Source organism: Stegodyphus dumicola, chromosome 6 (assembly GCF_044657685.1).
Source record: "Stegodyphus dumicola isolate Sdum_Otavi_A_Nest chromosome 6, ASM4465768v1".
NCBI classification, from domain to species: domain Eukaryota; kingdom Metazoa; phylum Arthropoda; class Arachnida; order Araneae; family Eresidae; genus Stegodyphus; species Stegodyphus dumicola.
Window position 1 is genome coordinate 120,842,992 of NC_140773.1, and position 26,109 is coordinate 120,869,100.

Below are 26,109 nucleotides of genomic sequence, written 5' to 3' on the forward strand. Positions count from 1 at the left end.
TACTTCAAAACATCTTTTAAAATATAACTTACCAGTACGGATTCACTCTTTTAAAATAATTCTACTTTAATTAAACTTCGGAGATAATATAATCAATTAATCAATATTGTTTAGGAAATAAATTATTATATATATATATATATATATATATAATTTTCTTGGCATGCAAAATATGAAAAAAAATTAAGCACTAGTAAATCACGAAAGAATATCATTTACTGGAATTTAAGGAAAAATTTACCTCAACTTTGTCTAATATATTTACTAACCGGCCAAATGTTTTGTGTTTTATTTTTTATATTGAATACAAAATGCTCCTAAATGTATTTATTGGCACCTCAGGAACGAATAAAGAGTTAATTATCGTAATTTTCACAAAACTAATAAATTTAAATTAAAAATGCTAAAGTATAAATATTTGTTTCATTTAAAGTATTTTTGTAATAAGAAGTACATGCCTGCGACTAACTGTTGCGAAAATAAAGGCCGTATAAAAGTTTTTGTTAAAACGATGTATTGCTAAAGTTAAAAATTTTATATTGTTTTTCTTCGGATGTTGAGGGGCCAATGGACATACATAAAAAAATTATGGTTTACTTAATTTAAATTTTTGCAATAAAACGTCTCGTAAACAGAGTTTCCAGAAACTTTAAATTCTCTCTATATTATTATAGGTTTTAAAATAAAATTATTAGGAACTTTTTAAAAAACGTTTTAAAAAGGTAGATTTGAAGATTTCATTAAGAAACTGCATGAAAGAGGTACCAATTTAGATTCAATGTACATCAGGTAAATACTTTTGTTGCCTTTTATTTTACGTAGTATCTAGCCTAATGTAACTAATGCCTTCCGTTATCAATATTATTTTATTTTATTAAGTTAGATTTGTTTCTCAAAACTCCGTTGAATGATATTGTTATGTGCGTACGGGTTCGTAATATATTGATTGAACAAGTCCGATAAAAAGTTAATAAAATTTATTCTTATCACAAAGAAATACCAAAAACGCGTCAATTTTCTCACAGCGATGTTCGTACTATATCACAATATCACGCAATATAATCAGTAGCTATATTTTAAGCTACTAAAACGCTAAATAGAACGCAATCCAAAGCGCAGAGAAAACTAATCCGATGTCACCGCAAATTCGCTACAATCAACAACAGTTATCTAAACAAATGGAGCTGAGATGTTCTCGTTCTGGCGTTTTATAGCTTTTCAAATCAGCCGCGCGAGACAGTTCTATCAATTTCTGGAAAGCAAAAAGAGTAGAATTCGGTTACAGCTAACATACTAGTGAATTACATTTATTCAAATTAAATATAAACTAGCGAGATAAGCATTTTTTCAATGTTAAATGCACGTGTTCCTGTATTTTAACTTTTCCGGCGTAGCTTCCTCTTAAAATACGCCACGTGCTGCGTTGCACGACTAAATAAAACAATTTTAATTATAATTCTATTAAAAATATCTCACTAAATACAAAATTCGTAAAACTGCTCCCTTCCCAAGGACTGCACGTCCCGGGCACTACAATCCCTGGAAAGGAAGGCATACTTACAACTAAAGAATCAATGCAGTAATAAACATTACAATACAAAATAAATCAAATACAAATCAATAAATGAGTGCGTAAATTTACAAATTAAAAAAAAAAAAAAGAACATGATCTTATATTATTTACGTTTAATACACTATGTACTGTAGCCGCAGTAAGGAGCTAGCCTGTCGTAATAAACTACTTAGAGTTCGATGACTTACGGATCCGAACCACGACGTCGTTCAGCCTGTGTAGGACTGTGTATGGATTCCAAGGAGACTGTAGTTTAGGAGAGAGTCCTCTCCGTCGAGTTGGTTTCCACAACCACGCCTTGTCTCCTTCGTTGAATCGATGTCTAGTAGCTCTCGTGTCGTATAGGGTCTTCATTTTCTCCGTCGCCAAGTTGACTCGCTCTCGTCCGAAAATGTGCGTCACTTCAAACCCTGCCTGAAGGTCTTAGATGTATTCCTCAGGTGATGAAGGCGCATCCGGAGGGCTACCAAACAAGAGATCAGAAGGCAGACGAAGGTCTCGACCGAAGATCATCTGAGATGGGGATAGCCGGTACTCTCGTGTTTCTCTTAGACACTAGTATGATTTTAAGGGGGTTAGCATGGGGGGACCTAGTAGGATTTTAAGTTATGATTGATGTTAAGGAGTTCACGACCAGTAATTGGGCCATGCTTGGATAGTCTCTGCACCATGCGGACACTTAAAATACGCGTCGAGCTGAAACTCCTTTCGAGTAGTTTGAGGGTAGGGGAAGAGGCGCGGAAGTCTATGGGGGGATTCTGCCCTTGAGGATTCGGCTTCAACTGGAAAGGGTGGAACGGAAAGGGTGGGCAAATTCGAATTGTACTTGTATGGTGACACTTATAAATTTATGTATATATGGTCACTTGAAAGGTCCATGCCAACGATGGCGCATTCCTGCGCTCCTTGCAACAATAAAATTCATTAACTTCTAATGACACTGCCAAACAAGTGCGCTAAATCACAATAACAACAGACCTTAGATCGTAAAAAATATCTGCTAAAAAAATCAAAAATTCCAATAGATTTTTTTACACGAGTTTGAATTCAATGACATAGTTCAAGGATTCTTGTTAACATTGTTTTTAATGTGATTTATTACTATGTTTCTTCATTTCTAATAACATTTATTCTTTCATTAATTATAGCAAAATGTTGAAACAAATAGTGATTTAGTTTGCGTCATAAAGTGCAGGTATTTTCTAGATTAATCTGCTTAAAAATAGAGGCACTTTCATAAAAAATATTCTTTTCATGAATTACAATGCTGGTTATATCTTGTATACGTTTCAAAAGTGTTCAGATTAACTGTGATTTGTACTTAACGGCCCACGCTATCCCGAGTAGTATCGCTTTCAGTCTGACATCTACTGTAAATCTTCTTAAATATCTTCAAAGTTTCCTTTTTTAATAAACGGCATTTCATTTTCCAGCTTCTGGACTACCTGCATTAGCCATTATTATGTAACACTTGTTTGGCGATAATTATTTAGAAAAGAGTCCTATCTCCTTCGCACTGAATATGTCTTTCGTTTCAAACAGTTTCTTCCTATTTTTTTATCTGACATATAGATTAACTGTGATTTACAATCACATCATAATTTTAATAGCAAATAATTTCTGTCACAATCCTTTACATTTTAGTGAATTTTTCGTGCCACACACTTTTCCACCTAATGTTCGCCTGAAAACAGTTTGCTCTCAATCTGCTGAAAATTCCAGGGGCTTTCTCATTACTAAACCCTTCCTTGCCTAATTACTTTTATCTCAGATGGAGAGTAGTTGCTTAAACGTAGCTTTGTCAAAGGCTTTATAAAATCACACCTGTTGTCCGTTTCATCTCACGCTAGAAAGACAGATAACATCTAGGAACAGTCCAAAATAGTATCCTAATTTTTAAATGTTGTTTGATAAACAATTCTGAGAAGGATCGAATTTTAGTGTTATATCTTTTTTCCTACGGACTTTTATCGAACTATTTGAGAAACAAAATATCAACATTTTTCCTTTGATCATTAAACACGTAGGTTTCGTATCTGTTGCTTTAAGTTTATCAAAAATGTAGATTTGTATGCTTAATGTGATAAATGTAATAAAATATGCCAGCGGCACACAAGTAGTACTCTTTCTAAATCAGTGAAGGCTTTCTGACAATATATCCTACCATCTAATAAGTTTATGTTTATGTTGGGTACGGACTCAGAACTTAAATTGTGGTAGTCACCTTTCTCGAAGTTCCTTCTCGTAGAAAACTGAGTAATCGAGCTTGGAAGAAAATGTTTACTGAATGAGTTATAGAAAGACTATATTGCTGTGGAATTTGTAAAACAGAGGGATAGTGAAATGATTCTCGGCCTCGGTTAACTAACGGTTCTCAGTCACAGTTATGTTGAAAGCAAAGGTGATGTGAAAAAAAAGTTCTTGGCATTCCCTCAGTGTCTTAAGCGGTCATACAAGGGCATCGCATATATCGCAGAGTAAATTACAACAATAAACAGAAAAGAAGCTTTTCAAGATTCAAAATTATAAAATGCCATGGTAAAGTTGTCAGATCTTGGAAACATAACTAGATTCCTGCGTAGGAATAGGGAGCTTACTCAAGGCTTTGTTCGTGCGTGTGTAGAAGATACGACAAAGATGAGAAGGGTAAAATTTACCCTTTATTTCTCACAGCGTACAGCCGTCTCGCCCCTCGGGATACAAAGACCAGCACTTGTGGTTTAAAACGTAGAAAATAAGAACTAAACTAACTAAAATGAAAACTAAACTTAGATGCTTTACAAAGAGTAGTTACAGTACATCTTCAAATATCAGCGAGAGTTATTAAGTTCTGGTAAAGGCAGACATGAACTGACTGAAGAGCACGCGGTGTGGTAAGGCAGCGAGAAGTCTATCTCTCTCTCTTTTGGCTAAAAGCCGTATCTTATAATACAGTAGGCATAAATACTTATAATGAATACAGTAGGCATAAATACTTATACTGAATACAGTAGGCATAAATACTTATACAGTTTACAACCTAATTTGCATAAACAAATCTAATCGCGCTTAATCTGGCGGCCGGAAATGGAAAATAAAAGTTGGTAGCAAAGTTTTAAAATAAAATAAACGTTAGTAAAACTTAAAAATCCTCACAAATTATGAGTCGAGTTGGAATAATTTTGTTAAACTTCACAATTTGCATATTTTTATAAGAAAACTCTAAATTTTGTAAACAGACGATCAAATAATTTGCTAAACGGAACGTTCATAAAACAGATTTCGTTCTAAAATTGTCAGTTTGTATGTAGTACTTATTTTACGAATGCTTTAATTTTTGTTTTGCTTTTTCATTTAGGAGAAGAAGCATATAAGAAATCTTGGTCTTGTATTGAGACTGCTACAGAAGAAGTAAATACATTTTATATCTGTTATAATATTTCTCTTGATATATATCAAATATATATATATATATATATATATATATAAACGTAAATTAATAAATTAGTAAAAGTACATTAAACCATCCCAGGAAGATGTCAAAATTTAAAACGAAATCTATTAGAGTACTTAAATTATGAATCAGACACCATATGGCATTGCTCAAAGTTTAGAGAACCGAAATCGAATAAGCTGCAATACTAGATAACTATGCAGTTTGCTTCTACTTCTGAAACCGCTAAGAGGCTGTCGCGCTGTTTTTCTTCTATCGCAACAATATCAAAAATGTAAATCTACTGGAAACAGGCACGATTAGAGTGCCAAGTGAGTTGTGGCCACAACTGTCAATTGAAATAAAAATGAATGTTTAATCTGCCTCGCTGCCAAGTTTAGTTTTCGCTTAAGATCAACATCTCAATATCTGCACAGCCCAATGTTCCTACATTATTACATCTAAATCTGCTTCATTGCATCTAGTCGGAGAGAATGTCGTAAATGCGGGTGGAAGATTCACGTACGGAATTATAAAATGTGTTAACCAGAAAGACTAATTTGTGGTTATTTTGCCACACACTTGCCATGACTACTAATTTTATTTTATTTTTCATGCATATGAAACATCGTTTTTGATCTATTTAAGATCCAGAAAAGGAAAAAAATACTGTCATCTACAGTGCTTAAAATTATTCCAGCCAAAGATTTATATTAAAAGTGATTTAATAAGTTTTCAGGGAACATCCCAAATGATTTCACCTACGCATTTCCAGTACTTTGAAGGTCGTTAATCTAATCTATGTTTGAAGAATGTGCTTCAAGTTTGCGCTTTAAATTTATTTTCACTTCATCTCTTTTTTTCTATTTTATTCGTCAATCGGAAACTCTAACCGTACTGTGGATTTTATAATTTTATATTAGGTATTATATGAATAAAGTAAGGTTTTATACAGCTAGAAATTTGTATATTATAAACATATGGAAATTGCTGATCATTACTATTACTCGTATTTTGAATATTAGTAATTTATTTTAATTATTATAATGAATAAACTTGATTTAGTAACAAATTTCAAACTTATAATTATTTTATTTAGGGAAGGTTATTAAAATTACTCTGTTATTAATCATATTTTTGAATTATTGTTTCAAAGAACCTTTAAATTAGTTTAAGAATTTAATAATTATTTTGATAATGATGTGAATATGAAAAATAAATGTGGTAATTTAGAAAAATTGGCATAGAATATGATATACTAATAGTGTTTTGAATAGACGCTCAGGACTATTAAATATAGCGCGCCGGAAAGAAAGGAAAGTACGATCGCAAAAATTTGCAAATAAATGCAAATGTCCGGAGCGTCACCGCCACTATTCCCAAATGGGTGTATATTATGGTGCGTAAAATTAAGAGAATTTCCTCATTATGTCGAATTTCTGAAACGTTAATGGACAGATTTTAATGAAACTTCATATGAATATACATTTATAAGACAGAAAGAGACATACCAACGCATGGTTATCAGTAAAGCTCATAGTACAGAGATGTCGAAAATGCGCGTTGTGATACTGAACTAAAAATGAGTCTACTATGTGGTATAATTCCTCTAATAGCCAGACAGGTCGCGTAGCATAAAGGCATACTGGACGCAAGGATATTTTCAACTCCCGGAGGGTTCTAGTAATAACAAGACGGCGAGATAAAATTGCCCTCTCAAGAGCGTCCCAGACATGCCGTATAGGGTTAAGGTTAGGAAATTTAACTGGCAAATCCATGCGATGAATATCCTCACTTTCCACGCAATCGTCGAACAGCTGAGATTTATGTGGATGTTATGTTTGTTGTCGTCCATTAACAGAAACCCAGGACACATTGGCTCCTAAAAATTAGAACATAGGGTCCTAAGATCTCTCCTTTATACATCATAGTAGTCAGGGATCCTTTTTCAAAAATATACAGTTATGTGGGATAGTCTAACCTAATGCCTTCCCAAACCATAACACCTCCATCACCATAATGATCCTTTTCTATGATAAGAGAAGGTCAATACCGTATTCTAGGCGGTTTCCAGATATAGGTAGACGAAAATCAGTGACCGGGCTGATTTTCGCCTCATCAGTGAAACGCACGCTGCTCCACTGAAGTCTTTTCTAAGTCGCATGTTGTCGCATGTTTTTAAGTTGCATGTTGTCTGCGCCATGCTAAAGTCATTCTTTTGTGTGCTGCAGTAAGTGAGACGCAAACAGCGCGTCTTTTGTTATACCGCGCGAGCTCATGAAGCTTTCGGGCAACTGTAAACCGTAAAACTCGGGTTCCAGTGGCAGCATGCAGCTCACGTGGGAGCTGTGAAGCTGTAGTAGTCCCGCGTCACCACGCTGAAAATGCCAAGTAACAATCATTCGTCGTTGCGGATCTTGGTGTATCTTGGGGAAGTTTTCTCAATATGGATCCAATTTCCTGAAACTGTTTTCACAATTTACAGACAAAAATGGCCTTACAATGAGCTCGGTAGCCACCTGCGTTTGTGATTTGTCTACTTACCATCTACCCACAATGCTCCATCTCATTCTGTCATTCGTACGTTCGTGCTTTCTCATATTACCTGATGTCATATAAAATTTACCTAACTCTTGCAAGAAACACGGTGAAAGTCGTGAAGAAGTACGAGCACACCTCTCGTGGGCTTATATCCCCTACAAAAGTAATTTCGCGGACTCGCACCTTTAGGCTTAGATATTCGACTCTGAATATTTGCGTAATTCTTCGGCGGCATAATTAATACCTTTGTTTCAATATTTTTCATAAAAATATACATTTTTCGAAAATTCTTTTAATTGTGCACATGTGTGTATTTCTTAAACCCAATAATACATTTGTTGGACAAATTCGCAAATATGTTTTTACCGGATGAAGAGCTGTGTTCGCGGCTGGAAACAATTTGTCTCTAACCGTGTTGCAGAAATCCAATAATGCCGTAACCTCGAAACAGGAATTTTTGTTCAGGAAATGAAAATCCAGCCCATGAAATTACGTGAGGGAGACTGTGGGGAATAAGCCTAGATAATTTCGGGAATCTCAGAATCCCAAATTCCGGACATCTAGCGTTAAATATAGTGACTATGCTTATTCTAGAAATGAATGTCAGTTAAATATTATGCAGGTATCGTGAAAGTAAATCATAATCGGAACCTCTATTTCACTTAATTAATTATCGCAACCTACACAGGGTTATTCGGCTAACAGCATTGATATTAAGACAGTGGTTGCCAAACCTTTTCGAGTTGCGGCGCCTCTTTTTAATTAAATTATTCTACAGCGCCCTATCCTAAACAAAATTGTAACTAATCATAAGGCATAAAATAAATAAAACTCGTGTATCTCCATTATTTAACTTTTTTACTTTATTGACTAATAACATTAAATTAATAATTACTATTAACATCAAATGTGATGGATGCGCCTGCAAATCAATGCACATTTTCTCAAACCGTGGAATTAAGCAATACATGGCCACGTTCATTTTCTTTCCCATGTTGATTTTTGCTCTATCCCTGCTTTTTATTACACTGTAGGATCGTTTTCTCTTTGACCGCATAAACTCTACTTGATCCTACTAAAGAACCTGGCTACAAAACCAACACAGAAGAAGGGTAAAAATAACCCTTTATTATTATTCAACTCTGAACAGAAAGGCATGTATTTCATACTTAAACTGACACCGACAACTTGCGGTGGAAATTAAGAATCGTTACACAATAAATTCGAGGCTAAAGATTAGTGCTGGACTAGCACTTGAAGTTAAGGTTAACTAAGTTGACTCGGCAACTTACCGGGCATGATAATTATTTAAACGGCCAAAGAGGCGTATCAGCAATTCCGCGTATTAGCAAGGATAGACTCCTAACGTGCGCTGGTTAGCGAAAACACGCTCTGAATAAACTCAGGACTCACCCTTTTAAATACTCAATTCACTTAACTCTAAATTTGCATCCTGGCGAGGAAATGCGAGGGGAAGTTGAGGAGTTCCGAAAAGATAACAAAAATTTGAATAATTGGTTAACTGAACTAAGGGAAACCCTGCAACACGACCGATGGAAACCAAGCTTCACACAAAAACAAGCTACGTCGAAAATTGAATTAAAATCTTCCCGAGCCTGGACTTCAAAGAAAGATGAGTATTCCCTATACTCATCTTTCATTGAAGTCCAAATTTCTGCCGATTCCATGCTGCCAAATTTTGTTTTGAAAATGTTGTCGCAAGATAATTCGATAAGATTTTGTTCTTCCTCAGCAGTGAATTCAGACGCAGCACTAGTGATAAATGGATCTTGATCCTTGCAAATATATCGAAATTTTCATTTTAAAAGTATTTTTTAAACCAGATATTCAGCTGAATTCCTTTCAAATATGGTTTTTATATTTTGAGAAAGTTCAAAAGTTCATTTTACATCAAAAGTTGCTGCAATATTAAAAAAACAATCTTCGGCTGCATCATTTCCTTCACATCTTTTCAAAAATGTCGTATACCAGTTTTATTAAAAAATCGGCATCAGCAAAATCATCTGCATTTTTGCATTCTTCCTCTTTAAACAAAATAAAAATGTATTCCCGCGTTCAAAACTACGTGATAAAACATTATCATAAGAGATCTTTCGTGAACTGCTATAGTCCAAGAAAGACGAATATTCGGGTTCCATATCTTCACACAATTTTTTAAAAAGCCTCACTTTCAATGGACTTGATTTTATAAAATTTACAACATTCAGCACGCATTCTATAACCCGATTTAGCGCAGCACTCAAATGCTTTGACGCAAGTGCTTCTCAATGAATTACGCAATGTGTCCATAGTGCACTTGGTAATTTGCTTCCAATAAGTACCTGTAATCCTCCATAGTAACCAGACGTGTACTAAGTTGGTCTCAGTACAAATACCAGCGTACTTAAGGCAATTCAGATTATTTGCAGATGAGAAAGCATCTAGAATATCGAACACGTCCTGAGTCTGGAGTGATATTTTTGCAGATTGAATTATTTAATTATGGCAAAGCACACGAATGCTATCAGCCTAAAGGGAGGGATGACTTCGTGGAGGACTTTCTAAGGGCAACTGGCTCGTATACGCGTGATATTTTTACAGAATTGAAGGTCGTATCTAACATTATTATCGTACATAGCATATCACCTAAGCATCTTTATTATTATCCGTAGCATTATCTAGCTGCCATCCCAACTCTTATAGTTTTTTCAAATACTTGATCGCTGATATCCTCCACCGTATGTTTTATTCTCCGACTAATAGTTTTATTGGACAAAGGCACACTTTTAAATCCAAGGTACTTAGTAGATTCTCCAACCATGATTTTCAGCATATCTACAGCAGCTGGTAGAATAAGCTCTTTTGCAACGGTATGAGGCTGCTTACATTATGCGATTCTGTAAGCCACCTTGTAAGACGCTAACAAAGCGTCTTTTAGTATTGATGCAGTCTTAGAAAGTGTATATTTTAGTTGTTTTAGTTCTTTTAACTTCCTGGCACAAATTGCCAACCTTGCAGTAGTGATTTGCTTTTGGCGCCTCGATTTACATGAAAGCAAACATTCCGCTGCCAAAACTTTCTACACAATACACATTGTGGTCATTCTTCAATATTCATTTTTGTTGACGTAAAAACAAACTAAATAATCGTCATCATATTTACGATATTTTTGTTTTCCCACAGTCGTGCCACTGATTGAAGACATGCTTTCTTTATCTGCACTATTTTGTTTATCACTGTTCAAAAATCGGTCTTCCATCTAAGAGAGAGCAAAAAATCACAAAACTATTTATCAAAGACAACAAATATAATATAATACTAACTATGCTACATGAACTAATTTAAATCACTCTTTATTTATATAAAGCGCTGAGTTTGTATGTTTTCCGCAAGATCTTCCAGAATAGTCCAAATCTGTCGCAAAGGGCCTAAGTTAAGAAGAGTGAACAGGATGAGCAGCAAAGCAGCGGGCAGAAACGGGAGCAGACCGGAATGTAAGCACATCCGAAGATTGTAAGTGAAAATCGGAATAATAGCAGTTGTATTCAGATGCCCGTTCCAGATTCAGAAGATTCAGCTTTCTAAGGAGAGTGCAGACGACGGTCCTGCAGGGTCTACGGTCGAATAGTCAACACCAAAGAAACTAAGGAACAGGTCAGATCCTTCAGCAATTGAGGCTATTAAAGACGGCGGGAAGTCCAGAGTTATGAAATTATTTCAAACGACGGATGAGTGACAGGAGACCAAGTAGAAAGCAGTCAGTTGACATGCTAAAAGCTATTTTATTAATATTAAGGCTAAATTTGTGTCTCAAAATTAAAGCAATAATAACGCAATTACGTTTTTGTTAATACTGAGTGTTGTAAGGAAAGTTTATATTTCTTATTTTTGAGTTTAATAGGATTTAACATTCATACTGTAATAGAGAATATTATGCTAAACGGCTAACACATCTAAGTAATTCAGAAGTCAAACAACAAAAATCAGCGTTATATTTACAAAATTTTCACAGGACTAGTTTCGATGGTTTAACCGAACCACCATCCTCAGCTGCAAAACCGCAAATGAACAAGATAGGAAATAATGATTAGATAAGATAAGAAAGCCTGGACAAGAATAAGCAAGTGGCGCCATCTGTTGGTGAAACCAGAACTAAAACATAATTTCTTTAAAGGCCGAAAGCAAAGTTGGATTGGAATTAGGATAGTTAAGTCGAAAAGAAAGATTTTTATGAATGTGAAATGCCTCTAGAAAAACCAATTCTCCAATGGAAGATATTTTTCAAATAATTTTGGCAGCAGAAAAATTGAAAGTGTGATTTTCGGACCAACAATGTTGAGCAACAGCAGACTTCTGTGTTTCCGTTTTTCTAACATATGCCTCATGTTCCTTGACGCGAAATTTTAAGGCTCTCTTAGTTTGGCCAATGTAAATTAAACCACACTGGCAAGGCATCCTATAAATACCCCAGGAATTTATATCCGGAATGGGGTCCTTGAGTATGGAACTCGGAATTTTATTGATGGGAGAATAAACAACAAGAAAGTTAAATTTCTGCAAAATATGTGCAACTTTATAGCTAATTGATGGAAAGAAGGGAATGACAATAGAATTTTTATAATCTCGTAAAACAAGAGTGTGCCTTTGAGTGTGTTGAGATGAGAATTTTTTAACTGCTTGATTAATAATGTTGGTTGAAAAGGCCCCGTCAATAGCTATTGATTTTAAATAATTTAGTTCTTCATCAAGGGCTCGTTTGGAGGAGCAAACTTGAAGAGCACGGAAAACATAGGAATAAAATGAAGCTAACTTTTGTTTAGTCGGATGACATGATTTAAAGTGTGGTGGAAGGCAAACCGATGAAGGTTTACGGTAAACCGTAGTACTGAAGTTGGATGTATTACGTGTGACCAGAATGTCGAGAAACGGAAGAGAATTGCAAGTCTCAAGTTCAAAAGTGAACTGAATAGTAGGATCAATAGAATTCATCGTTGAAAGAACTTTATTTAAATCATCTTTATTACCTTCAAACAGGGTAAAAGTATCGTCTACGTAACGGAACCATGCAGGGAAGTTTAAGTTTCAAACAATTTTGATTCATAATAATGCATGTAGATATCAGCCAGGATGGGACTGAGGGGGCTTCCCATAGCTAATCCCTCAGTTTGCTTGTAATATTTATTTTGGAAAACAAAATGTGTTTGTTTCAATCAGAGTTGAGTGAGAGAAATTAGCTCATCAATTTCGATGCAAGAGAAATGAAATTCGCAAAGTCTGGTTTCTAGACATCTTAAAGCACCCTCCACTGGGACATTGGTGAATAATGATTTTTCATCAAAAGAAATCATGAGTAAATTACTAGGAGAAATGTTTTTAACCTTTTTTATAAACTCTATTGAATTTTTTATGGTATAAATGTTATTGTCTAATAGAGTGTAAAATCTAGAAACTAAATATTTAGCTAATGGATACGAGGCAGTACCTAAATTTGATACAATAGGGCGGAAAGGAATACCACTTTTATGAATTTTGGGAAGAGCATATAATCTGGCACAATTCGCAACAGATGGGATAAGCGAATGTTTTAAGTTGCTTGAAATGATTTGCGAAGATTTGATCGCAGTTTTTATTTTGGATAAGTCCGAAGGTGAAGGATCTTTAGGGATCGGATTATATGGTCCTTCGTTTAAGAGTTTAGTGACACCATCGATGTAAGTGTTCTTATCCATGACGACTATCTGGCCACCTTTGTCGGCCTTTGAAATGATAATATCCGGGTTAGAATGAATTTCGCGCATTGTTTGTAGCTCTTTCTCTCGCAGTTAGATTTGGTTTCAAAGGTTTATTATTGAATTTCACATTATGAGCGGTAAGATGCCTAATCATTTCTTTCTGTGAATCTGAAACTTTACTGAACTTGAAAGCTTTTTCGATAGGAGCCAAAGTCTTCGGAATCGAGGTTTACAGGTTTGTGAGAAGTTAAAATTATACTTTAGAATTCTCTCTTGTTCTTCTGAAAGACTAACATTAGAAATATTAACTATTAGCTTGATGTTTACGATGGGAAGATTTTTTGACTACTTGAACTGGAAGACTGTAAAAGGAGTTTTTCGAATTTAACTGCAAGGGTGTTTTTATGACGGTTAACTGCATTCTCCGTTCTAGACCAAGACTTTTGTTCAAGGGCAGTGAATTTTGGATATGATTTAGCGAGTTCCAGATGAAGCTTATAGAGTTGATGTTCAATTTTGGACAATTGTTGACGTGTATCCCTTATGATGGACCGAAGTATGGCAAGCTTGCAATTTAACAGAATTCTTGAAACGCGACTCGAAGGTTTTTGATTAGATTTGATTTGAATAAAATTGGGGACCAATTTTTTACATTTACATTTAAGTAAAAAGTCAAGATGATTCAGGAATTTTTGCCGTTTCAGGCGTAATTTAGTGAAACGATTAACAGATGAAGGCATGATAAACAAAGCAGAAAATCAAACTAAATTAACTAAGCAATAATAAAGCACACACAAAACAGCAGAAAAATCCCTCATTCAAATGAATAGAAAATAAAACGTTTGTAAGCAACATGCATGAAATCAGACAAGGAAAGCACAATGTCCAAATATACAAAACATAAACAGAACTTGAAAATTGTAAAAATGTACTTACCGAGACCCATGAAATTACAAAATGGCGGCCACACCACGTGCAAAAAAGAAAGCAAAAAATAAGCCTGTTTGGGACTTCTACAATTAAGACACAATAACACGCCGAATAAATACTAATTCAGAAGTCAAACAACAAAAATCATCGTTATATTTACAAAATTTTCACAGGACTAGTTTCGATGGTTTAACCGAACCAAAATGACAACAAAATTTTTATAATCTCCTAAAACAAGAGTGTGCCTTTGAGTGTGTTGAGATGAGAATTTTTAACTGCTTGATTAATAATGTTGGGTGAAAAGCTGTCAATAGCTATTGCTTTTAAATAATTTAGTTCTTCATCAAGGCCTCGTTTGGAGGAGCAAACTTGAAGAGCACGGAAAACATAGGAATAAATGTTTTAGGAGATTATAAAAATTCTCTTGTCGTTCCCTTCTTTCCATCAATTAGCTATAAAGTTGCACATATTTTGCAGAAATTTAACTTTCGGGTTGTTTATTCTCCCACTAATAAAATTCCGAGTTCCATACTCAAGGACCACATTCCGGATATGAATTCCTGGGGTATTTATAGGATTCCTTGCCAGTGTGATTTAATTTACATTGGCCAAACTAAGAGAGCCTTAAAATTTCGCTTCAAGGAACATGAGGGATATGTTAGAAAAAAGGAAACACAGAAGTCTTCTGTTGCTCAACATTGTTGGTCCGAAAATCACACTTTCAATTTTTCTGCTGCCAAAATTATTCAAAAAACATCTTCTATTGGAGAACTGGATTTTCTAGAGGCATTTCACATTCATAAAAATCTTTCTCTTCTAGTTAACGATCCTAATTCCAATCCAACTTTGCCTTCGTCCTTTAAAGAAATTATGTTTCAGTTCTGGTTTCACCAACAGATGGCGCCACCTGCTTATTCTTGTCTAGGCTTTTTTATCTTATCTAATCATTATTTCCTATCTTGTTCATTTGCGGTTTTGCAGCTGAGGATGGTGGTTCGGTTAAACCATCGAAACTAGACCTGTGAAAATTTTGTAAATATAACGCTGACTTTTGTTGTTTGACTTCTGAATTAGTATTTATTCGGCGTGTTATTGTGTCTTAACAGCTAAGTAAACCTGACATTGGGATAGCTTGCAGTGCTTAGGAATACTTGAGTTTTGTCGCATAGTATTAACATGTTGTGTAGTTTGGTTTGGGAGTAGTTGTCCGCTCTAATACAACCTATACAGTTTGGTGGCTTCAACACAAACACTGAGGCCTTGGAAAAGATCAGGAAAGACTGTACATAATTATCTTGTGAAGAAATGAATATGTTGTAGCAAAATGAAATATGCTATTGCACATAAATATAAAAAATTGTTTTCCTTTCTAGGTCCCATTGGAAGGATGTAAAAAGATTTCAAGCTATGCTTCGAGTTAGTGATGAGGCTTCAAACGGTTCTCACTCTATAAAATAGGCTTAACGTTTCATAAAGTCCATTTGAGACTGTGAATAACAAAGACTTTTCCCTGAAAAGCGAGAGTAACATTTCAGTTAACAGTTTATTTCAAATCTTTCCTTTATGCCTCATTTCCTCACGTATTCGCTCAGTTTAGAGATTATTGCAGATGTGACAGGCACGTGGCATAATTTAAATTGAGAGGAAGAATCAAAATCGCATAACGTGTGGTAGAAAACACTCTTCGCAGTGTTTTGGCTGCTGCACATACGTTGCTTTCGGAGGCTACTGTTCGAATAAGAGATAGGTCAAGTTGGTACGTGAGTTTTGATTTAGATTAGTTTCTCGAACCAAGTATATTGTAGCCTTGATTAGAAGCACTATTATAGTAGCCAGTTGAATTTTTAAGCTCCATCTAATTGCTAAAAGTCAAGCCGACGTATTTTGTTTTTTGTTATTTTAATTTAGAACTCGCAAGTAGTGAGGTGAAATAAAGTTAATATTTAAACTTTTGGGCATTTGTTGTTTTCAAAGTTAGATTAAGCTAAAGATGATTGCTTGCACCATAACTTTATGGTAACATTTGAGGAGTAAGCGTTTAATACAGGTGTTTATGCAATTAGAAAGACCCCTGAATCGTTATAATATTAACTAATTTCTTTGTGTCATATTAGTGGAATTTAAAACTTGTGCGTAGAAAATTTTCCTGTGTGATAAAATTACGTTAATCAGTGTACGTTTCTGTTTTATCTCTTTGCATTTAAAATATTTAGTATGACTGTAAATATTCAATAATATATCGAATTTCTTTATTTTATTTAGGAACTTCTAAAAGTGTTTGAATGGTACAAAGAATTCGATCCTCCAATTACATATAAATCTGAGAATATAGATGACCGCATGAGGCAATTGTGTGAAAGTGATACTGAGACACAAGTAAGGAGAACAAATGTTTGCTTATGAGCGCTTAAAGTAATTATTCAAAAATCGAATGATGAAATAAGACATGTGCGTTTCCACTCTTAATTTAATTCTGAAAGATCAGTAGCGGATGATAGTGAAACTAATTTTGTTTTACATGCACATATGGGATATTAAATTGATATTTTTCACCGGCACAGCAGCTGTTCCACTTGGAGATGGTTTACACAGTCAAGGTTTCCACAGGCTTATCAGCTTGTGTGAACCCTGACAATGATCCTTATTTTGTTCGCTGATATACCTTGAGAACATATGCATATTATGCATTTTTCAAGTTTATGTCATTTCTTTTACTGCCCTTAGTTGTAGCAGTATGCCATTTAGTTATTTAGTCGATTGGGGATTCCAGGAGCTATACCAGTGCATTTATGGATACGCCTAAGCGTGTACGTGTTGAAGCAGATGTTACGTACCCATACATGTTTGTTTTCAGATGATGGAATTCAGAAATAATAAGCACTAGCTTCTGGATAGTCAATATAATGGTCTGAGACTCCGACCCTCCACATAAACAATGCGCATTGTTTCTAAAGCCTAATTGAAATAAATATGTATGGGCCATGTCCCGTCAGGAATTATGTCAGCTCAGAAGTACCACTGGGTAATTTATCTCTGATCTGGGGATGGTAATTATATACTCTCCTGCCAATATCGTTCGTTGTCCCAGGAACTTTGCCACCGCTCCATGAAAAGAGCCTTAGTGGTCCTTTTCATGTGCGACTTCGGCCATGGTAATCTGCGTATATTCGTTCGTGGCTGAAAATTTGGGAATTTGGCCTGCTTTTTCATTGCCATCTACTCCAGTGTGTTCACGGACTCATTGGGGCTTTGGTCTCCTATTTGTAGGCAAGAAGAGTAGTATTCTCTGAATCCCATTTGACGATAGTGTTCCAACTTTTTCAACCCCGTATAGAATGGAGATTTGACGCTGGGTCAGAATATGTGGTTAGTTCGTGACCAACTATAATGCTGTAGAGAACTGCTGCTCTAACTGCTGCAAGCTCAGCTTGGAACACTATTATTAAGTTTTCGTGTCCAAATGGTGTCTCGTATCGTACAGAAGCCACAGGCTATACCTTAACCCTCTTTGATACATCACTATATGCAGCATATGACTCAAAAGTTGATAGAGCTTGTAATTTCGTATCAAGATTAAATTCTGCTGGGTAGAAAGGCCTTGTTGGGCTATTGCTTTCATAGTCAGTGTTGATGAATTCTCTATCCCGCAAAGATATATTAGTGTGAAGATGGTTTTAAGCTGCAATAATATGTGAACCTGTGTTTTTCTGGATGATTTTGTTGCAGGAAATATCTGAAAAATAATGTAGTCTGTTGTAGCTTCTTCGCAATGGTTTTGCAATACGTAACTATTTTGTTGCTTTTTGGCTTTTTTTTCTGCTCCTGTTTTCAAAGGAACAGTTTTAATATCCGCTACTTCCTTAGCTGCAGTAAATTTTGTTGTCTCAGCAGAGCATCCTTTTCTTAAACTCTGGAAAAGATGCTCTGGAAAGAGTGGGTAACCTCTTATTACCTAGTGCACTGAAACTTGACTCTTGAACTAAATTTCTTCCTGAAGATAGTCCGTCATCCGAAATATTCGTAAACTGAAATAGATTTCTCTAGATAGAAATAAATGTAAAGTGAATTACTCTGTTCGCGTATCACAAATTATTTCTTAGAAAAGTTTGTAATGCAGAACCAGAATTATATCTAATTGAGTAATGTACATACAAAAAATAGAAAACCTTGATTTAAATTTTATCGTATTCTTTGCGAAGGAAAGTTCACGGAATATATAGAAACTGTGAAGAAACAAACGGTACAAAATTATGTTTGAAAAAGAAACCTATTCCATAAGAATATTACGTAGCTGCTGTCTGTCTGGGTGCAAGGCCCACCAGAGGCTGAGTGGCAAAGTCGAGGAACACTGGTGGTTCGACCAAAGTATTGAATAATGCTGGTGTATTTAAGTATTGAATAATGCCGGTGGCTACATGGTCGGTTTTAGTGATTTTCCCCATGTGTAACGTAACGAGACAGTTTCACTTAAAAAGTCCCCTGCGCAGTCATTTCATCCCGTAGGCAAATAGCCCTCGAGTTGCTTTGCCTTGATCAGTTAATCTAACCTAACATGTGTGTGAATTTTGGTCCGGCATTTTGCATCACAGTTGGCGAAAATCTCAGGTTTACAAGGGTATTTTTTGTATTCGTGAAGTCAGAAAATCACTAGGACTCTAATTATGTAACTTTCATTATTATAAGTCAATTAGTTAATTAGTTCTCTAAGTGCTATTGTTTTAGCATGTGTTCTTGATCGTTGTTTCTTCGACAAATTTGAATATCCTTTTATATATTTGAATATAACTTTGCATATATGTTCCTTTACATATTTAAATGCCCCTCCACTCGGAATCATCCTCTTAAAGTATCGGATCCTGAATACTAGACAGAGAATACGCTCTGTAATAAAGTTTCGCAGCTTAGGACTGAAAAAGCTGTTAATTTCTTCGCTTCCACATATGCCAGAATTTTTCATCATCGGTAAAAACTGTGACCATTAACAAAAGTATATATCTTCAAGCGCCATTTATTTAATTTTACGTATTTTGTATTAATATTTTTTAATTTAGTGTTATGTATTTTGTTTTATGTAATATTATCCGCTTTATGTCATTTGCATATTTTGTGTTATTATGCATGCATTTGCGCTTTATTATGCAGGCATGTATGTTATTATATATTTTATCTTGTATATTTATTATTATGCATTTTGCATATTTTTTGCTTTTATTTCACTTGTATTGTATTATAGTTCCTATGTACATTTAATTTGTTTTTAAGTACTCTTCCATGATGATTTCTAACGAGCATTTATATACATCTTGATGCTACGAAAATATCCATAACTAGCATGATTAGGTTTCACTTAAAAATATGCGTAATGGTATGAATCGGTGTTGTACATGTAGACAACTGAAATTGTGGTTAATAACAATGATTATGTTCAATTTGCAATATCACTGCTGTGAAACACTGTAAAATCTATGCATTTAATTTCTTATTCTATCCAATGTATCTGTTTTATTATTTTTTTTTCTTATTTTTATATACTCTTTTGCTTCTAATGAAATTTTTCACTAGAATGTCATTCACTTCCGCATGGTTTGACCTAAGATGGAATAGGATGTACTTTCTGTCTGGATTTTCATTTTTTTTTTCTTTTCTCTTTCTCTTAACATAGTTCGTCTCTGCCTGAGAATAGTTGAGCCTTTGGTCCATTAAATATTTGTTCTGCATGTGTTTTGATATGTTCCTAAGGAAAGTCATTGCAAATAATATTTGCTAAAAATTATCAGAGTGATAGTGCTAACCTTTGCACTAGGTTAGATTAGACCAGGGGTCGCCAAACTTTTTTGATCATCGCCCCCTGTATAATTTTTCGAAATCTCCATAGACCCCCCACAAAGGTAATTTTCATGTAATTAAAATAAAACTATATATTAGTCTAAATATTTAATAAATCAGAAACAGTAAGTAAAGTAGCTACAGATTTTTTACTTCTTAATGAGATGATTAAGAAGTTGGTATATTATACTAGATGATTAAAATTAAGTTGGTATATTATACTAATCCACATTATTAAAGCTTAACTTTTCACAAGTAACAATAATTAAAATTGATATTAAAACTAAACGAATAGTTTTATAGAAACAATAACTCATTATCCAATGGTAGATATAATAGTAGTAATAATGACACTACAAGCATTTAATACTGTTCACAGTTCACAAAGATAGCTGAAAATGCATATGATATTTGCGTTTGTAGCATCCAGTGTAGAATTGGACAAGCGCACATATGCATCTGACTCATATGCAAGGCTCGTATGGTTTGCGATGAAGACAAAGGGCGAACCAACGACACGATGCTTAACTGCCGTATAAAAAAGGAAAAAACTAAAAGAACTAAAACCACACACATCATTAGACTAATCATTAGACTAACCTTTGCACTTTACTCCATTTTGTACACATTTCCCGGATCAAATGACTTCTCACTTGTTGCCGGCTTACTTCTTCGTTTCTTGAGACATCATTTGCCATCCAAGATTTTTTCCTTTTTGAACATTTGTTCGTGATCCGAGGCTTACATTTTCTCCCTCTTTTATAGCTATAATTATCATAATAATCAAATGACGGACACTAATGCCATTTGTAACTTTAGTATGCGATCCGCTTAGGAACGTGCGAGAATTAAATTCTTATATTCATATAAAAACATTAAAACCATATTTTTGAAGAAAACATTATTAATATTATAATGGGAAAGGTACTTTTATATTAAAGCTATTCCAGGCTTTTGAACTATACTGGCACATTTTGACTTATTTTTCACCCACGTTAGGGTAAAAAAAAAGGTATTGGGCGCATACGTCTGACACATAATTATTCCAATCTATCTCTGTGTTGTGATTCATCTGAAGCTCCAGTTAGAAGAACTCAATAACTTCTTAACCATTGACACAGTTACATATGCTGAAACATCAGCGACAATAACTTCTGCTTTTTTGCGGGCTAGGCAATAAAAATGATACAGTCAAAATTACAATTTATTTGCAAGTTTCAGTTTTAAAGCTTAATTTACTATCGATCTGTAACGCAATTTTTGTCAAACTAAACTCATCAATTTCGTAATACAGCATTAAAAGAAGGCAGAAACAAAAGAGCTTCACAGTAGGATGAAAATTTAAACCCACTCTACTTAATTTAAATTCTCATACTTTATTTAAAACTCGCCCCATTGACATTTTCTGGTGATGTAGACCATAGAGTAGATCTGCGTGAACGTTTCACCGCAAGACATAATTTGATAATTAAAATAGATCAGATAGATCGGCTAGCAGTAATCAAAAGCTGTGCAACCTCGTAAACAGCACTATGGAATTCTCATGTATAAACCGCCCACTTTCACGAAACGAAAATTTTTAATTTGATGTATAAACGGCGATTAGTAGAAGATAATTCAATGCGGATGTTTAAAGTTTTTATAATAAAAATTTGCTTCTAAACATTTGCTAATCAGACTGCAAATCGATGGTTTGATATTTTTAAAAATTTACTTACTCAATATGCATTGGGAAACATCTAGAGCGAGGTTTTTTTCCTTTTTTATAAAATGTCGGTTAGACGTTTTCTAAGATTTCTAAGTCTACATGATAGAGATTTCTATGACTTCTATGTCTGCATAATAGAAAAAATCCGATCTATGGATCTGTACTAATTTCCTAAATATGGAAAATGTAAAATTTTACTTTTATATAATAAAGGGCGTTTTTTGTTTTACAGGATAGATATTTCCAATTCTTTGTACAGCGTTTAATCGATATGATGTCGGTAAGCATAACTTTTACATAAATTTTGGTATAATTAAATTTCAGTTGCACCCACTACTCTGAGATATTAGGTATTTTAATGTCAGCATCAAGAGGACAAGTGTCAAAAGTGTCTAATATTTTTTTTTGTTTATTGCTTGTCTCATATTCTTATAAATTTGAAAGAAATTTCATTGCACTTATATTGCAATGAAACTTAAATTTCCTAGTGTCCAGATATCTTTGGTTACTCATATCGAGTTTTATTTCTCTAGGATAACTGAAATCGGGATTTTAAATATTTTTTATTTAAAACTTTTTTTTATAATCTTTTAAGCAATTTTAGGTGATGGTGTTTCTCAAACGAGTAGACCTCATTAAGACATTTTTTATCTGCAATTTATTCAATCCAGACAGCCACTGAAACAATTTAACGTTTGTGTTATGTAAAAAAAAAAAAAAACTCAAGTGATCGACATAAGAAAATAATAAGCGTATTTAAAATTATTTAGGAAAACTGTAATTATTCTAATATATTTTGTTTCTTTACTCTTAATATTACTATTTAATAGTTATTTTATTATTACTTTTCACTAAATTATTGATCTGAAAACCAGTGCTTCGATGCTAATTTTTGTTTGCTAAATTTAATTAGAAAATTCGTGAAATAAGAAAATAATTTGTATGTGTAAGATCAGGAGGGCTAGCGAAGCAAAACTTTGCTGTGTCATTCCATTTTCAAACTACGGGAAACGCGCCGAATATTCTAGAAGCTTTTTGCCTTGTTCTTTGGGTTGCTCGTAGCGGGGTTGGAGTACGTGATGTCTTTCTGCAAAGGTCAAGAGTTAATGTGAGGTTACTAGTTTTGACTGGCTGCGCTTACGCAAAACGTTGTTTTTTGATTGATTTGCGGAATAGGGGTTTTAGTCTTGTTTAAAGGGTGAGAAGTTGTCGATTTCTGGTATCTTGGTTTAGTATGATCGCGCGTAAGATTGTCCTGCGTTGGTGACTTGTTCCTCGGCTGTCTTTGGTGTTGCTGACTTGTTCCTCGGCTATTGTCGGATTTGATAAGGCGATACTTGGAAATTGTGGTACTTGATAGGTGATAACGAAAGCTTTGAAACAGTGGTATCTGCGATTTTCTTCTGTGATCTTGCGAGAACTTGTGGAGTGCGACACACTTTTGAAGGAACTGCGATGAAGAGCGTACGCATGTAGTTTTTGATGAAGCAGATTTTGATACCCTTGGGGGTAGTTGAAATGCCGAAACAGAATTTTCTTTAGGTGGTGTTGTGGTGTATTTAATTATGGCAAAGCACACTAGGGCTATCTGCCTAAGGGAAGGGATGCCTTCGTGGAGGACTTTCTAAGGGAAACTGGCTCGTATACACGTTACACACCACGAAATTCGGAAAACTACGAAAACACCCATGCAGCCAGCCCGTTCGCGGGATTCGAAACTCGGACCGAACTACCAGTGTTCAGCGACTTTACCGCTCGGCCGCTGGTGGGCGAATTTTCTTTAGGAGAATACTGAGGAAAAGAGGTGAAGGAAATTTTTATTAGCTGGTCGACGCCATGCCTAGGTGAGCGCGCGTGAAAATTAGTATCGGCTTGCTACACATGAAGTCTTACCCCATGAGTTATGGAGGAGTTATATTCACACTGAGTTCCATATCTGGCAGCATCCATCTGAAATGTGCTAATACATGCCAAAAATCGTGGCAAGTTTATTTTCCAGCAGCAGTGGTGTTGAAATATTGTTCTAGTTTTACCACAGCTCTAATAACCGCATATTCTTCATGTCTGCGTAGCTCGCGTGCTTCTCCGGAAGTGTCTCAACTTGGCTGAATCAGAGATGTTCTTGACCCTTCCATGGATTAGACGGCTAAAATCCGGAGTGTTCTACTTCCAATTTCCAATCAGGGACTTTTTGGAGTCGCAATACTCTCGCGGGAAATTTTTGTATCGCCTAGCTACCAGCTTGATCTCAGTTCCAGACCCATCGACGTATCGGCCCATATAGCATATTTAGTTGCTATGACGTTGCAATGACATCTCAGTGTTGCATTTGCTTCACATTTACATTTGTGACCACGTTACAACGTCGCAGAAAGTCACATTGTGATGGGCATGTTAATGTCGCACAGTTGTCACATACACGTCACAGAAAATGTTTAATGTGACCACAAGAAATTCTGAGTCTTTCCCATCCTCACCTTTCTTGACCTTACTCACGTAATTCTTCTTTAATGGGAGGTATTCTTGCGCACTGACCTTTCCCCTCCCGATTCATTGAATTAAATGAAAGAAGTTAAAATTTCACTTGTGAAATTTTAACTTCTTTCATTTAAGAGTATAAATTAATATTAATTTGTTTTAAAAATACAAGTTACTTCACTTTAGAAAGTAACCGAATTTCAAATCGTATTTTAAGAAAATTAAATCTATTGCGGACTATTTTATAAATGTAATGAAAATTACTATAAATCCAAATGTATATTTAAGCTTCACGAATAAACTTTATTTAAAGTAATTATTTTATTTAAAATTAATATATTTCACTTCTGTAAACAAGATATGTTTTTGTTATTAGAAACTTTAAAATTACATCTAACCCTCTAATTATGAATGATTTAATTATCTAACCTAATCGCATCTAATTTTGCTTTAACGTATCACTTGCAGAAACAGAGACATTTAAAAGACACAAATTTTTGAAATCCTATTTAAATAGCTTAAAAAAAATTAGGAAAGGCATCTTTCACAAAGGAATTTAAAATTTTCATTATGATAACTTGGAAATTCGCCTATTATAAAACTTTGATTAATTAAAATGACGTCTTTGTCATACAGGGAAAGAAAAACTGATTTTAAGGTAAAATATAACTTAATGGAATTCTTTTTATTGGGTCAGACCTCAGTTCTTTGCCGCATTTAAATAAACAAATAAATTTATTTGGAAATTTTATAACAAAAAGCCAACCGAAGTCTCTGAAAACTTTGTATAATTGCGCTAAATTATACAGTATGACAAACAAATATTTATTTTAATGTAAGAGGCGGAATTTTATGTTTTCGTTATTTTTTAATTTTAGCAAAATTTATTCCTACAAAATTAAGTAGTAGAATTACTTTTATTTTCATAAATACAGCCAGTTTCAATTTGAACTTAATAACTGAAACTCAATTTTAATTTCTTAGATTCTAAAATTAAAGGCAAAAATGTGTTTTCATACTTACTGTGCTAAGAGTAAATTAAAAGACTATTTTCTATATCAAAGAAATCAAATAATCTATTTCTCTTTAATTAAAAGTATACTAAGGCAACTGTTTCTTTAATTACCGTTTAGTAAAAAAACAATAAAATTATTAAAATACGTAATGAGCCTTTTTGACATCTTAAAAGTTTGAAATCATTTCTGATTTCAATAAAGAATTGAAATGAAAACTTTAAAGAAAGTCCAGGTTAAAGAAACTTAAAGTACAGGGTGATCTTTTTTAAAGTGATACTGTTTGGAGCGCCCTGTAGCGCGATCTAATAGCCGAAATGGCACCAAACTTGGTATTTAGACTAATCAAGACATGGAACATCAGGTCATACAATCGTACAGTTAAATTATTTATGTTTATTTACTACATTAACTTCCCCGGTGAGGCATTAGACCACATTCAATATGAGCACCGTTCTCAGAAATAACACCGTGCATTCTGTGCACAACGTTCTCCACAGCTCTATGTAACATATCACGAGGAATATTCCGCACTGTCTTTTTTATGTTGTCCTTTAGAATAGATAAATTTGATACTCCAACAACATAAACTTGATTTCAAATAACCCCAGAGCCAAAAGTCGCATGGCGTGTGGTCAGGGGAACGAGACGGCCAATGCAACTGGAAAACTGCAACTTATGGCTCTATCATCAGTGAAGTTTTGGCGCAACAGCTGCTTTACCTTATTACTAATGTGTGGCGGAGCACCATCCTGCATAAAGATTGTCAGTTGGAGACGGTTTCTTTGCTTAAGTTGTGGAATAACAAACATTTGCAGAATTTCGAGTTATCTTTCTGCATTTATGGTGAACGTTTGGGGTCCTGTCGGAGTGATGGTCTCAAAAATGAATGGCCC

At 34.5% G+C, this 26,109-nt stretch overlaps 1 protein-coding gene across 4 annotated transcripts in view; it reads left to right on the top strand.

Moving 5' to 3' along the window:
- The window catches only part of LOC118187156 (uncharacterized), a 91,052-nt gene that overhangs the window by 47,078 nt on the left and 17,865 nt on the right, over positions 1 to 26,109 (top strand). For 2 of the 4 annotated variants that reach the window (XM_085817909.1, XM_085817905.1), the window contains exons 2-4: positions 4,911 to 4,963; positions 16,451 to 16,564; positions 21,955 to 22,002. In XM_085817909.1, the coding sequence (XP_085674035.1) occupies positions 4,911 to 4,963; positions 16,451 to 16,564; positions 21,955 to 22,002 (215 nt within the window). The remainder of the gene's footprint in view (positions 1 to 4,910; positions 4,964 to 16,450; positions 16,565 to 21,954; positions 22,003 to 26,109) is intronic. The other 2 variants (XM_085817908.1, XM_085817906.1) reach the window with 2 other exon arrangements.